This window comes from Ovis canadensis, chromosome X, assembly GCF_042477335.2.
Source record: "Ovis canadensis isolate MfBH-ARS-UI-01 breed Bighorn chromosome X, ARS-UI_OviCan_v2, whole genome shotgun sequence".
NCBI classification, from domain to species: Eukaryota; Metazoa; Chordata; class Mammalia; order Artiodactyla; family Bovidae; genus Ovis; species Ovis canadensis.
In genome coordinates this window covers 125,237,031-125,253,317 of record NC_091727.1, presented here as the reverse complement: position 1 = coordinate 125,253,317, position 16,287 = coordinate 125,237,031, and the positions used below count along the sequence as shown (strand labels likewise).

Genomic DNA, 16,287 nt, shown 5'->3' with positions numbered 1-16,287 from the left:
GAGCTTCAACCTCAGTCCTTCCAACGAATATTCAGGGTTGATTTCCTTTAGGATTGACTGGTTTGATCTCCTTGCTGTCCAAGGGACTCTTGGGAGTCTTCTCCAGCACCACAGTTCAAAAGCATCAATTCTTTGGTGCTCAGCCTTCTGTATCATCCAACTCTTAACATCCGTACATGACTACTGGAAAAACCATAGTTTTGACTAAATGAACCTTTGTTGGCAAAGTGACATCTCTGCTTTTTTAATATGCTGTCTATATTTGTTAATAGCTTTTCTTCCAAGGAACAAGTGTCTTTTAATTTCATGGTTGTGCTCACCGTTCACAGTGATTTTGGAGTCAAAGAAAGATCTCTCACCATTTCCATTGTTCCCCCATCTATTTGCGATGAAATGATGGGACTGAATTCCTTGGTCTTAGTGTTTTGAATGTTGAGTTTTAAGCCAGCTTTTTCACTCTCCTCTTTAACCCTTCCCTAGAGGCTCTTCAAGCTTCCCCAGTGGCTCAGATGGTAAAGTGTCTGCCTGCAATGCGGGAGACCTAGGTTTGATGCCTGGGTTGGGAAGATCCCCAGAGAAGGAAATGGCGACCCACTCCACTACTCTTGCCTGCAAAATGCCATGGATGGAGGAGCCTGATGGGCTACAGTCCATGGGGTCGCAGAGTCAGACGTGACTGAGTGACTTCACTCACTCACTCATCTGCATATCTGAGGTTCTTGATATTTCTCCCAGTAATCTTGATTCCTGCTTGTGATTCATCCCAGCCAGCATTTCACTTGATGTACTCCACATACAAGTTATATAAACAAGGTGACAGTATACAGCCTTGTCTTTCTCCTTTCCCAAGTTTGAACCAGTTCATGGTTCATGTAAGGTTCTGACTATTGCTTCTTGACCCACATACAGGTTTCTCAGGAGACAGATAAGGTGGTCTGGTATTCCCATCTCTTAAGTATTTTCCACAGTTGTGATTCACACATTCAAGGATTTAGTGTAGTCAGTGAAGCAGAAGTAGATGTTTTTCTGGAACTCTGTTGCTTTCTCCATTATCCAGTGAATGTTGGCAATTTGATATCTGGTTCCCCTGCCTCTTTGAAACCCAACTTGCACATCTCACTTCACATACTCCTGAAGCCTAGCTTGAAGGATTTTGAGCATAACCTTGCTAGCATGTGAAATGAACACAGTTGTTCTATGGTTTGAACATTCTTTGGCATTGCCTTTCTTTGGGATTGGAATGAAAACTGACCTTTTCCAGTCCTATGGCCACTGTTGAGTTTTTCAAATTTGCTGGCATATTGAGTGCAGCACTTTCACAGCATCATCTTTTAGGATTTGAAATAGCTCAGGTGGAATTCCATCACCTCCACTAACTTTGTTTGTAGTAATGCTTCCTAAGGCCCACTTGACTTCACACTGCAGGATATCTGGCTCTAGGTGAGGGAATACACCATCGTGGTTATACAAGTCCTTAAGACCTTTTTAAATAGCTCTTCTCTGTATTATTGCCACCTCTTCTTAGTCTCTTCTGCTTCTGTTAGGTCCTGTTTCTGTCAGGAAACTGTTTATGTTCTTTATTGTGCCCATCCTTGCATGAACTATTCCTATGATATCTCCGGTTTTCTTGAAGAGATCTCAGTCTTTCCTATTTTGTTGTTTTCATCTACTACTTTGCATTGTTCATTTAAGAAGGCCTTCTTATCTCTCATTGCTATACTATGGAACACTGCATTCAGTTGGATATATCTTTCCCTTTCTCCCTTGCTTTTTGCTTCTCTTCTTTCCTCAGCTATCTGTAAAGCCTCCTCAGACAGCCATTTTCCTTTCTTCCATTTCTTTTTTCTTTGGGATGGTTTTTGTCACTGCCTCCTGTGCAGTGTAGCCTCCATTCATAATTCTTTGGGCACTCTTGTCTACCAGATCTAATCCCTTGAATCTATTCATCACCTCCACTGTATAATCATAAGGGACTTGATTTAGGTATTATTTGAATGGCCTAGTGGTTTTCCTTTCTTCAGTTTAATCCTGAATTTTTCAATAAGCAGTTCATGATCTGAGCTACAGTCAGTTCCAAGTCTTATTTTTGCTGAATATGTAGAGCTTCTCCATTTTCAACTGCAAAGAATATAATCAGTCTGATTTTGGTATTGACCATTTGGTGATGTTCATGTGTAGAGTCATCTCTTGTGTTGTTAGAAAAGGTTGTTTGCTATGACCAGTGTGTTCTCGTGACAAAACTCTGTTAGCCTTTGCCTTGCTTCATTTTATACTTCAAGGCCAAACTTGCCTGTTAACACCAGGTATCTCTTGACTTCCTACTTTTCATTGCAGTCTCCCATGATGAAAAGGACACCTGTTTTTGGTGTTAGTTCTAGAAGGTCCTACAGGTATTACTTCTGATACTTGGCCTTAAATTCCTTTTGCTAAATTACCAGAATAACAATTTCAGCTTATGTGGACAACACTTATACTAAATTAAGTGTTCTAAAACTCTGAATTTAAACCTTTATTGACTACTGAGCCTAAACTTTCTATAGTTCTGAGGGTTAAAATTATAATACAGGTAACACAGTGATATGGAAAAGGTGATGGCACCCCACTCCAGTACTCTTGCCTGGAAAATCCCATGGACGGAGGAGCCTGGTAGGCTGCAGTCCATGGGGTCATGAAGAGTTGGACATGACTGAGTGACTTCACTTTCATGCATTGGAGAAGGAAATGGCAACCCACTCCAGTGTTCTTGCCTGGAGAATCCCAGGGATGGGGGAGCCTGGTGGGCTGCCGTCTTTGGGGTCGCACAGAGTCAGATACGACTGAAGCGACTTAGCAGCAGCCGCAGCACAGTGATAAAATTTAGTACTTGAATTTCTAAGTCAGCTAAGATGTTCAATTAAACTTGAAAGGTTGTATCAATAATCTTTCAAAAAAATTTAACAGATTTATCTAACGTATATATATATATGGAGATATTTATTTTTACTAGGTTGGAGCTTCATTGTTTTTTTTTATCATCATAGGGGAATGTATTGATATTTAAACAAAATTGTATTTAAATTTCTTATGTCAAAAACTGTGAAACTCCTAAATGAATCTTGTTTTTAAACTATAGTAACAGTTACAGAAAATTAAAGAAAATAAGGTGGTTTCATGTAGCCTGTTTTAGATTCTGTAGGTCATCACAAATGGAACTGTTATGATTTAGAGTTCTCTATATTCCTTTGATACTACCAAGTAGAAATCTTCAAGGATTGCTTAAATTTGTAATCTATGCAATTTAGCCTCTCCTATTAGTGTTTACATCTTGTGATTTTGCAGATGGTTGAAAACATCCTTAACTTTGTATTAAGCTAAGTAAAATTTTTGCCTTAATAGTATTTATGTACCTGTTTAAAATCTTAGTAGTCAAACCTTGTAGCTTCCAGTTTTCATTTTTCCTTTTAATGTGAAGTAATTTCCTTAACTCACAATAACCTATATTGAACTCATTTTCAGTTGGCATGTCTAAAAGAATATGGACAGTTTACCTTCTGAGTTTTTGTTTTTAAGCCAAACCATAAGACTTAGAGAGTTGCTTGTTGAAATTGAGAACACAAAAGACATAGATTAGCTACTGCTTATAAGGTGTTACAGTTGTGGCATCCCTACTTTGTTTGTTTCTTTTGTAGTGATTGCTTCACCATCGTATCCATACCTCTCTGCTCCTATTCCTGCTGCTGCTGCCCCTCTACCACCTCCACCTCCTCCATTACCACCACCAACTCCTCCTCCTCCTCTTGAGGTAGGAGAGGCTTCAAACTTAGCACTGCCACCTCCACCTTATTCCTGTGATCCAAGTGGCAGTGATCTGCCTCAAGGTAAGTAGATTTGACAGTTAGGTGAGGGTTATTTAGGTCTGTTTTTCTCTTTTTAATTTTAGAGCATATCTCTCTTTGGTTGATCAATGAGGGTAGGGTGGGGGGACCAAAAGGAAACTGAGAGCAGTGCTGGGGAAATGACTAAGGAAAGGAGCAACTGGAAGCTGAGAATATCTTTTGCATCATCGAGAAGAGGATGATTGAGCTGACTCATGCTGCTTTTCTAAGGTAGCTACATGTCTGCCCTAAAGAAGATTTGCAGCTGGGTATCTATTCTCAACTATTTTTCTTGGAAAGTAGGAGTTGATAACAAAATTTTCTCCATTTCTTTTATTTAATGCCCACACAAGTACATGAAATTATTGCATTATTGATATTTAGGATTCCAACTGAATTTTGAGGAATTGGAAAAGGTTTTTGGGAGAGGAGTTGCTGGGGAGGTCTGGTCTGCCTTGAATTTCCTTTATTAAACAAAGGATAGCTTTCCATTGGAAGTTTGTTATTACCCCTCAGTGTATCCCAAGAGAATCGTAATTGAAAGTTGTTTGTAGCTTATTTATACTTTCTTTTCTTTTCTTTTTTGATGTAACTTTCCATTGATTCTTTTAACTGCTTCTCTGTTTTATTTTGTTCGTTTTTTCAGCCCCTAAGGTAGTCTTCAAGATCTTCAACTTCATTCTGTTCTTTTTCTCTTCCTTAAAAGTTGATATCAACTTTTATGTAGATGATTTCTAAATCTGTCTGGCCTTGGCCTCTACTTACTTGCTAGACAGTTTCATTTGGCTTTCTTTCTTTTATTTCAGATTCACTCTGTAATAAAATTCATCTTTATCTCCCTTCTTTCTTCTCTTTATGCTGTGTAAAACATTGACTCTTCTTGGTTTTCTATTTTGTTAATAATGTATCATTTCCACCTAATTCACCCAGAATCTAAACTCTGATCCCTTTACTCCTCTCCTTTCACCTACCTACCCTTGACCAAGATCTTCTCAGCACATAATGCTGATTATTGCATTTTCTAACATTTTGAGAATGTTTAAATATAAATTTGAATTTTAAAATGAATATTCATATATCTACCACCTATATTCCTTTGTAAACATTTAACTATACTTGCATTACTATATATTTCTGTTTTTTCCTCCATCCATCTCTCTGTCCATCAATTAATCCATCTTTTCAAAGATGGATTTCAAAATAAGTTGTAGACATCATTCTTCCCCATAAAAACTTCAGCATACGTATCATTTACTAGAGTTTGGATCTATTTTTCTTTTGATGTGATGTCTACTTATAATGAAATGAGCAAAACTTACGTGTACACTTGCTGAGTTTTGACAAATGAGTATGTGCAATTGTATAACCCAAATACCCATCAAGGTATAGAACATCATTATCCACAAAGTTCCCTCATTCCCCTTTCCAGTCATTCCCCACCCCTATCTCTACTTCCCCTTAGAGATAATCACTATTCTGATATTTTTCTTCCATAGTTTTACCTGTTTTAAAATTTCTTGTGAATATAATCATGCAATATGTACTCTTTATGAATGGTTTCTTAAACTCAATGCAGTGTTTTTGAGATTCTTCCATGTTGCTTCATATATCAGTAGTCTGTGTTGCTAAGTAGTATTTCATTGTATAGGTATTCCACAGTTTGTCCATTCTCCTGTTGAGGGACACCTGGACTATTTCTAATTTGGGTCTGTTATGTATAAAGCTGCTATGAATATGCTTGTAAAAGTCTTTGTGAACATGTGTTTTCATTTCCCTTGGGCAGATACCTAGGAGTGAAATTTATGGCTTATAGATAAGTGTGTGTTTAGTTTTATAAGAGCCTGCTGGTCAATCCAAACTTGTACCTTATCTCCTACTTTTACAAGAACTCTATGCACCTGGTTTTCTACTTCTAAGTCTTTTCTAACATGGTGAACCTGCTCACATTCTTCCCCAACCCCCACTCTTCCATATAATTTCCTATTTAAATCCTATCATTTTCATGATCCCACCCCAATTACATTTCAAAGTGATGTTTTTCAGTTCTTATAGTCCTTGCCTGCCATTTTTTGACAGCTTGAGATATAATTCATACACCATACAAGTCATCCATGTAAAGTATATATAATTCAGTGCTTTTTAGTATATGCACAGATTTGTGCACCCATCACCACTGTCTAATTCCAGAACATTTTCATAATCCCAAAAGAAACCCTGTACCCATTAGCAGTTAGTCTTCATTTTCTCTGGCCCTGGCAACTACTGTTCTACTTTCCATCTCTAGATTTGCCTTTTCTGGACATACATTTCTGCCTATTCTGGAGTCGTATAATATGTGGTCTTTTGTAGGCTGACTTCTTTCACTTGGCATAGTGTTTTCAAGGTTCATCCACGTTGTAACATATGTCATTATTTCCTTCTTTTTTCAGCTGAGTAACAGTCCATTATATATAGACACACTTTATTTTATTATCTATTAGTTGATGGACATTTGGGTTGTTACTACATTTTTGCTATTGTGAATAATACTGGTGTGTATTTTGTATGCAAATTTCATGTGGATGTATGTGAATACCAAGAGGTGGAATCCCATGCCATTTGTGGGTTTACTTCCTGCTATTATCTTTTCATATTCTTCAGCTTGAGTATTAGGCTTTTATACTGTACTCCCACATAATAGTCAGAATACAAGCTCATTCTTTTAAAGAGGCAGTAAATACATTTGTATGTATTGGGAGTCTCCAACTTAAGAAGGGGAGGGGCTTTCTGAGAGTTTTAGTAAAACTCGTTATACTGATAAGAATATATGTGAATTCCAGATCAATCAGTAAAAATGCATTTAGAGCTATAATTGAAATGCTAAGGCTATTCCCTCTTCTCTCATACATCTAGTTTTTGTTTATTTATAGAAATTTTTAATTAAGTTCTATGTCTGGAGAAATTTTATCACCTTAGGGTATAATTTGAGTTACCTTGCTCATTGCCTCCTCTTTTTGGAGTTCTAGTGGTGGTATGTTTGTCATGTTAAATAAAAACAAGGTAGATTGTTTTAAACAGTGCTGGTTGTCTTAGTGGACATCACTGATCCTGGCATTCATAGATCATTAATTTGTACTGTGTCTTAGCTCCGAAGACCAGTATGATTGTTTTTGTAGTAGATTTGTATTAAAATTCTAGTCTTGAGACAAGCAAGAAAATGCCTTTATTACATTCTTTCTAAGTATCTGCATAGTAGTATTCCTGTAACATCTACCTAATATTAAGAGTAGAATTTAAATATGTATTTCTTGATTAAACCTTCAGTTAGAACATGATCTTAGTGGTAGGTAAATGGTCATTTACTATAAGGTAGGATTGAGGGTAGTGTTGATGTGGGAAGACTACATTTGTTGTATATACATTAATAGTCGAAGAGAAGAGCTCTTTAAGTGGTAAGTTTTAATTTTCTATGTCATCTAGTCACTAAAATGTAAATATTTAATTTTAGATACAAAAGTTTTGCAGTACTATTTCAATCTGGGATTACAGGTAAGAGTCCTATTAAAATTGCTTTGATTTAGAAAAAGCTCTCTTAAAAATGTAAGCTGTTTTGATAATCAGACTCTTGAACCTTAAAACCCAAGAATACTTTGAGTGACCTAAAAGGTTTATTTCTGTCTTTATATCTCTGAAGGTGACCCAGGCCAATTTTGTACTTTAACCTCCTAGTGCTTCAGCTTTTCTTATAAAATAGTTGTTAAATTGTTGTGAATGGTGTCTCTATGCAGTACAACTTTAGCATATATTGGCTTCCATGTTTAACATCATATGCTGACTATTCACTATGTTTTTCTTTCTCAAATGGATTATTCTATTTACTTAAAACATTTTTGTGGCTATTTCTGTATTTTACGTGAAAAGTAATTAGACTAAGTCAAAGACATTTAAAGAACTATTATTTTTAAAGCACTTGTGTTCATAGATACTTGCCAAAAACTGATTTTTACCACTTCCCTGAGTTGTAGAAAGGGAATATTGACAAATATCTTAATAACACTGAAAGGTATCTCTGATATCAGGTAAGAGCTCTTTTACTTTATTCTTTCAGGGATCATTTCCCCCTAAAATACACTTCTGATAAAATAAGATGGCATATTTTCTGAAAAAGAATGATGCATCTTCAAATTTGGCCAATGATATACTAAATTAAATAGTCTCCTGGATAATACTCAGATTAGTTTGTGTTTTCCAAGATACTGATTTCCCTAAAACCTTGAACATATCATTTCCAAGAAACTATCTTCCCCGATAGGCACACATTTATAATTTAAGGGTAATGGAGTGGATTTTTGTTCTTGAGACTATATTTCCTAAATGCAGTTTCAAGAATTGGAGAAATAAAAATGCTTGCCCCTTCAGTTATGTTTATTATAGTCACATGTGGAAACAAAGCAGAGGCAGTTTTATTATTTATTTATTTTTAGTATTTTTAAGTATAGTTGCTGTACAATATTATATATTACGGGTGTACAGTATAGTGATGCACAGTTTTTAAAGGTTATGCTCCATTTATAGTTATTATAAAATATTGACTATGTTCCCTGTGTTGTATAGTCTCCTACATTTTGTTGCTGTTATTCTTTGGTCGCTAAGCCATGTCCTATTCTTTTGCGACCCCATAGACTGTAGCCTGCCTGGCTCCTCTGCCCATGGGATTTCCCAGGCAAGAACTCTGAAGTGGGGTGCCATTTCCTTCTCCAGGGGATCTTCCTGACACAGAGATTGAACCCACATCTCCTGCATTGCAAGCAGATTCTTATGTACAATAGATATTTTAATATTTTCTCATATTAAAAGTAATAGCTTTCATTATGGAGCATATGGAAAATACTAATGTGTAAAGAAAACTGAAATCACTTGTGTAATCAATGTACACTTTGATATATTTCCAATCAATGTACACTTTGATATATTTCCTTACAGCTTATTTCATAAAATATGGACTAGGCTAAGTAGGTTTGTAAATTTTTTAAGTTAAACAATATGGACACTTTTATTTTGATGCCATGATTGTTTTATTGCCTGTATTGTGTTACATCATGGCTGTATCATAATGCACTCTAGTTTCTTATTGCTGAATATTTAGGCTGTTAATTTTTTTGCCTTTAAAAATAATGCTATAACAAATATCTTTGTATACAAACCATTGTGTACATCTCTAATTTCCTTAGAGTGCTTTCCTTAAAGAATTCCTGGTCCAAATATGAAATACAAAGGCTGAGAAAGAGCTTAAAGTTGCTATAGAGAATAGATTTTCTAAATATCATGTCATTTATTTCAAAAGTCATTGTTATCTCACCTGAAAATCATGGCCTAGCTTTTTTTTTACCTCAGTGAACAATGGTACTACTTTAAGAAAAGAAATAGTAAAGTGTTTTTTTTTTTCCACTTTCTTGCCCAAGTGCTACCACCACAGCTACTGGCACTCCATGGTTTATGTGCCACAGATACAACAGCAGCAGCTTCATGCAGAGAATTATCCAGTCTATACTGAGCCGCCACCTCTAGTAGATCAAACCATTCCTCAGTTATACAGTGAGGTGGAGAGACAAGATGGCACACAGGCAGAAGTATCAGCAAATGGTAAGCATGTAGTGAGAAATTTTCTACAAGAAAGACAATTGAGTTTTATTGTGTGTAACAGTAATAGCCTTCAGATGTTATACTAGACCAACATTTCTTTAATTTATTTTACATAACCATGTAACTGTGTATTGCAACAAAAGTGTAGAAATAGGAAGTTCAGTTTAAACCTTTTCCTAAATTTGGTTCATTTAATCAGCTTTATTTTTTAAATTTTGCATACATATATATATGTATTTTTTTTTGAGAAGTAAATGGCAACCCACTCCAATATTCTTGCCTGGAGAAGCCCATGGACAGAGGAGCCTGGTAAGCTATAGTCCATGGGGTTGCGAGAGTTGGACACGACTTAGTGACTAAACCACCCATATATATTTTTAATTGGAGGATAATTGCTTTACAATGCTGTGGTGGTCTCTTCCATACATCACTGTGGATCAGTCATAATTTTATATACATGTCTTCTCCCTCTTGAGCCTTCCCCCCTCCATTTCACCCCTCTGGGTCGTCAACTGAGCACCAGGCTGAGCTCCCTCTGTTATACAGCAGCTTCCCACTAGCTATCTATTTTACACATGATAGTGTGTATATGTCAATGCTACTTTCTAAATTTGTCCTACCCTCTCCTTCCTCCCACTGTGTCCACCTGTCTGTTCTCTATGTCTACATCTGCATTGCTTCACTGTGAATAGGTTCATCAGTACTATTTTTTAGACTCTATATATATGCGTTAATATACTATATTTGTTCTTCTCTTTCTGACTTTCTTCACTGTGCATAAGAGGCTCTAGGTTCATCCACCTCACAACTGACTCTAATTTATTCTTTTATGGCTGAATAATGTGTACCATGGCTTTGTTATCCATTCATCCTACACCAGCATTTTTTAAAGCATGGTACATGAACCTCTTGGGGTCCCTTGGGACTCTTTCAAAGGATCCATGAGGCTAAAAGTATTCATTGTAATACATGGATTTTGTCTCTTTTGCTGTGTTAGATTTGCATTAAGGGTACAAATATCAGTGTGGGTAGAATAGCTGGCACCTAAGCACAAATCCAAGCAGGGGCACCAAACTGTGCTAGTAATCAGCATCTTCACACATGCTTGATATAAAAATGCCAGCTTTATTTGTGTTTGATCAAAGATGTTCTTATTTTACTACATTTTTAATATTTGAAAAATTGTATTTAATATTGTATATGACAAAATAGGAAGTATTCAGAAAGCTCTCTGCATATCTAAGTATGATAATTGACTTTAAAAGAAAATTATTTGTGAGCTTGAGTTTCGAGCTAAACTAGCTGACTTTCATGGAACGCTATTTTTACTTGACAGAATGATAGACAAACTGTGGTTGTTCAGACTGGGGATCTGGCAGACATTTTCTCAGATGAACAACTAAGCCTGTAACTTCAAGAAGGGCAATGGATAGTATGTATTTTTGTCAAAGATAGAGATTCCAACTTCCAAATATAAGTTATCCAGAATTCCAATTTTTATCTAATAACCATGAGCTTGACAGCTTCTAATACATAATTATTTCTTTTAATAAAATAGGCGATGGGGGACTATTTATGATACAGTTTTTTTACATTGTATAGTGAAATGTGTCAACATGTGGGAGATCCGTATAACTTAGTGAAATAGTATTTTCACAATTACCATGTATAATCTTACCTGTGCATGATTTTGTAAAAGATGTCTGCAAGAAAAAGTGATGGATTTTAATGTTAACAAAGTATGAAAAGTCCACATTGCGACTGACCTCTCAGAAATCACCACTTAGCTAGTTTTAGTGTAGCATCAAAGAATATCTACAGTTATCTGAAAAGGCTAATTATTAAGACTTCTCTCTTTTCCAGCCACATATCTGTATGAGGCCAGATTTTCTTCATGTATTTCAACTAAATATATCATAATGCGTATGTGTGTAAAGTCGCTTCAGTCATGTCCAACGTTTTGCTGTATGAGAGCCCACCAGACTCCTCTGTCCATGGCATTCTCCAGGCAAGAGTACTGAAGTGGATATATCGTAATAGATAAAATACAGAAGCAGATATGAGAATCCAGCTGTCTTCTATTAAGCCATACATTAGAGATTGCACAAGTGTAAAATAGTGCCACTGGTTTCACAGTTTTTTTTGAGGGGGTGAATAATACAGAGTTTTATGAAAAATGAGTTTAACATTGACTTATTTTTATGTGAAATAACATATTTAACTTAGTTTAATTCCTAATGGGATAAATATTGATAAATATAACCCACATAAGCAAAAGATATTTGAGATCCTAAATTTTTAAGAATGTAAAGGGATCCTGAGACCAAAGAGTTTGAGACCTCTGTGCCAGACCATAAGGATGCTTGCTTTTTCTATCAGTTTATAGTATAATATAGATCAGGAGGCATTTTGAAGGGTTTAGCATAGGATCTTTGGACTGCCCATCTTAGAATCAGCAGGAGGTAGAACAATGTATACTAACCTAACCAAATCTGCTTTCCATTCCAGCAGCTGCTGCTTGATGGATGTGATTTCTGCTAAGTTACCTAACCTCCTTAAGTCTGATTTTATGTAAAATGGGAAATAATATATTATATGACTTTCCAGACTTGTTATAAGAACTAAATGAAACCTTATATGTATAGATATACTGATCCTGTTGCATGTGAGGAATGTGAATTTTATTTCTCTCCTCCCTTTTCTGAAGGCATATTATAGTTTAGCATATTCAGTTCAGTTCAGTTTAGTCGCTCAGTAGTGTCCAACTCTTTGCGACCCCATGAATCGCAGCACGCCAGGCCTCCCTGTCCAACACCATCTCCCGGAGTTCATTCAGACTCACGTCCATCGAGTCCGTGATGCCATCCAGCCATCTCATCCTCGGTCGTCCCCTTCTCCTCCTGCCCCCAATCCCTCCCAGCATCAGAGTCTTTTCCAATGAGTCAGCTCTTCGCATGAGGTGGCCAAAGTACTGGAGCCTCAGCTTCAGCATCATTCCTTCCAAATAAATCCCAGGGTTGACCTCCTTCAGAATGGACTGGTTGGATCTGCTTGCAGTCCAAGGGACTCTCAAGAGTCTTCTCCAACACCACAGTTCAAAAGCATCAATTCTTTGGCGCTCAGCCTTCTTCACAGTCCAACTCTCACACCATGCATGACCACAGGAAAAACCATAGCCTTGATTGGACGGACCTTAGTCGGCAAAGTAATGTCTCTGCTTTTGAATATGATATCTAGGTTGGTCATCACTTTCCTTCCAAGGAGTAAGTGTCTTTTAATTTCATGGCTGCAGTCACTATCTGCAGTGATTTTGGAGCCCCCCAAAATAAAGTCTGACACTGTTTCCACTGTTTCCCCATCTATTTGCCATGAAGTGATGGGACCAGATGCCATGATCTTCGTTTTCTGAATGTTGAGCTTTAAGCCAACTTTTTCACTCTCCTCTTTCACTTTCATCAAGAGACTTTTTAGTTCCTCTTCACTTTCTGCCATAAGGGTGGTGTCATCTGCATATCTGAGGTTATTGATATTTCTCCTAGCAATCTTGATTCCAGCTTGTGCTTCTTCCAGCCCAGTGTTTCTCATGATGTACTCTGCATATAAGTTAAAGAAGCAGGGTGACAATATACAGCCTTGACGTACTCCTTTTCCTGTTTGGAACCAGTCTGTTGTTCCATGTCTAGTTCTAACTGTTGCTTCCTGACCTGCATACAGATTTCTCAAGAGGCAGGTCAGGTGGTCTGATATTCCCATCTCTTTCAGAATTTTCCACAGTTTACTGTGATCCACACAGTCAAAGGCTTTGGCATAGTCAATAAAGCAGAAATAGATGTTTTTCTGGAACTCTCTTGCTTTTTCCATGATCCAGCGGATGTTGGCAATTTGTTCTCTGGTTCCTCTGCCTTTTCTAAAACCAGCTTGAACATCAGGGAGTTCATGGTTCATGTATTGCTGAAGCCTGGCTTGGAGAATTTTGAACATTACTTTACTAGCCTGTGAGATGAGTGCAATTGTGCGGTAGTTTGAGCATTCTTTGGCATTGCCCTTCTTTGGAATTGGAATGAAAACTGACCTTTACCAGTCCTGTGGCCACTGCTGAGTTTTCCAAATTTGCTGGCATATTGAGTGCAACACTTTCACAGCATCATCTTTCAGGATTTGAAACAGCTCCACTGGAATTCCATCACCTCCACTAGCTTTGTTCATAGTGATGCTTTCTAAGGCCCACTTGACTTCACATTCCAAGATGTCTGGCTCTAGATTAGTGATCACATCATGATTATCTTGGTCATGAAGATCTTTTTTGTACAGTTCTTCTATGTATTCTTGCCACCTCTTCTTAATATCTTCTGCTTCTGTTAGGTCCAGACCATTTCTGTCCTTTATTGAGCCCATCTTTGCATGAAATGTTCCCTTGGTATCTCTAATTTTCTTGATGAGATCTCTAGTCTTTCCCATTCTGTTGTCTTCCTCTGTTTCTTTGCATTGATCACTGAAGAAGGCTTTCTTTTCTTTTCTTGCTATTCTTTGGAACTCTGCATTCAGATGCTTATATCTTTCCTTTTCTCTTTTGCTTTTTGCCCCTCTTCTTTTCACAGCTATTTGTAAGGCCTCCCCAGACAGCCATTTTGCTTTTTTGCATTTCTTTTCCATGAGGATGGTCTCAATCCCTGTCTCCTGTACAGTGTCACGAACCTCATTCCATAGTTCATCAGGCACTCTATCAGATCTAGGCCCTTAAGTCTATTTCTCACTTCCACTGTATAATCATAAGGGGTTTGATTTAAGTCATACTATTAGGACTATAAAATCTCATCCCTCATGTGGTGGTATGATATGCTCCATGGTAATACAAATTAAAATATCAACTATTATTGCCTTTTTGTTCCATGTACCTTTTATAGAGCTATTTTTATTGTAGTAAACATGAGACAGTGCCTGTCTTAATTTCACAAAACGACGTTAAGATACCCCAAGTAATAAAGGAATCCATTAAAAAAAAACATTTATATAGTCACTATAATTGCAGAACAGCATATGTTTATTTCCACTAAAACTGATGCAGTGGAAGTGCTATAAAATTAAAATGATGCTAGCATGTTAATGACATTCAAGAGATAACTCTTAAATTTTTGGAATGCTTTTCAGAATTTTACCTTTAAGTACAGACAAGACTGTAACAACACTTGAATTTTTAATTGCTAAAATAATACAAAATGGTTATTTGGGTGATATGTGTCATATGGAAAAAAATATTTTATAATTCTGACCAACTCTTTTAATAACTTAATTGACAAAAATGACTCGAGAATGTTTGTGTATTTTGTCTGTTGATAACTAAACTCTTCCCAAAAAGGTAGCTGTCTCTATGTAGAGTACATTTGATATATTTTATATACATATGTATTTAATTTTAATTAGAAAATTTTTATATTTTAGTAGTCTGTTTTAGTCACTAATGTTCATATCTAAAGTGTTCCTCCTACAATTGTAGGATCTTTTCTTAGAGTTAATGCTAAATTTCATTTTTACCTCAAGAATATCTGTTTATGTTGATGTTTAGTGAATCTTTGTATATGAAGTGTACTGTGTGCTTTCTTTGTTTCAGGTACTTTTCCAAATGCTGACCCTGCATCTGTCCCTCATGGAGCAGTCTATTATCCAGTGATGTCAGATCTGTATGGGCAGCCACCTTTGCCAGGTTTTGATTCCTGCCTTCCTGTTGTGCCAGATTATCCCTATGTTGCTCCCTGGCATCCAGTTGGTGCAGCGTATGGTGGTTCTCCACAAATTCATGGTGCTATGAATCCTGGGCCACTTGGCTATATTGCTGCCCCTCCAGCTTCTCATTATGTACCTCAGAATATGTAAGATTCAGCAGTATGAAGTATTGCACTGCCATCTTTCTTGCTATTTTGGCTTTAAAAAGTGTTTTATGTTAGTGTTTAAGTGATTTAGGGTGGTTAGAGTGGTTACTATTATATCTGTCTTTAAGATTATTTTATCTTTTGATTTAAAATAGTACTTTAAAATAAAGGAGTATTTCTTTGGGTTGTGAATAACGAAATTGAGATGAATGTACAACTAGCCCCATATTTGAGCACATTTCATTGTATTCAGCTGCTTTCCTGTCAGCCAGCTTGTCAGCTTTATATTAGCTGATTGTACCAATTGATAAAAGGAATAAATCATACGAACTGTTTCCTTGGTTCAGATGTCACACATCATATTAAACAATGCAAAATTGGAAAGCCTTCTACTCTTTTCTAGAAAATGAAGCAAAACCAAGAGCATTTGCCTCTGGGTAACTAAATAATATTAAAAGAGAGAGCTCTTCAGGTTTCTTAAGAATCATCTGACCTGAGTTGCATTCTATGATATTAACCAGTTTTGAAGGCACATGGTGCTCTGCTTTAGATTTATCCCATATGCTATTGTTTAATATTGGATTTATGTGATTGTTTTACTGCACAGTATTGATGTCCTTTGCAGTTAGCAGTAAATAAAAATTAGCATTTAAAATTGCTAAAATGAGTGAGATGTTTTTCTCTTTTGCGTTTTCATGGAAGCAAAGAGTACCAGATATTTGATTGTTTCCATATGTTTTCTCCTGGTATTTTGGTTGGCAAAAAGCATGAATTTATAGCATGAACTGGCAGGGTCAATTGAAATGCTATTTAATCTCAAGCTATTGCAATGCATACTATCATATCTAGTTCTTTTCTCTTGAGAATGTTCCTTTAAGTTGTGTTTCTGTTTTTCCTTTTTTAAATCTACTAATTCCCTCATGGAATTTTAATCTAGATTTACT

At 36.4% G+C, this 16,287-nt stretch overlaps 1 protein-coding gene across 7 annotated transcripts in view; it reads left to right on the top strand.

The window, feature by feature from the left end:
* Positions 1-16,007, top strand: part of LOC138930532 (UDP-N-acetylglucosamine transferase subunit ALG13-like) — a 74,065-nt gene extending 58,058 nt beyond the window's left edge. For all 7 annotated transcript variants that reach the window (XM_070290893.1, XM_070290892.1, XM_070290891.1 and 4 more), the window contains 4 exons: positions 3,669-3,857; positions 7,342-7,382; positions 9,296-9,476; positions 15,085-16,007. In XM_070290893.1, coding sequence (XP_070146994.1) covers positions 3,669-3,857; positions 7,342-7,382; positions 9,296-9,476; positions 15,085-15,347 — 674 coding nt within the window. In that variant the 3' untranslated portion in view covers positions 15,348-16,007. The remainder of the gene's footprint in view (positions 1-3,668; positions 3,858-7,341; positions 7,383-9,295; positions 9,477-15,084) is intronic.
* The last annotated feature ends 280 nt before the right edge of the window (positions 16,008-16,287 follow it).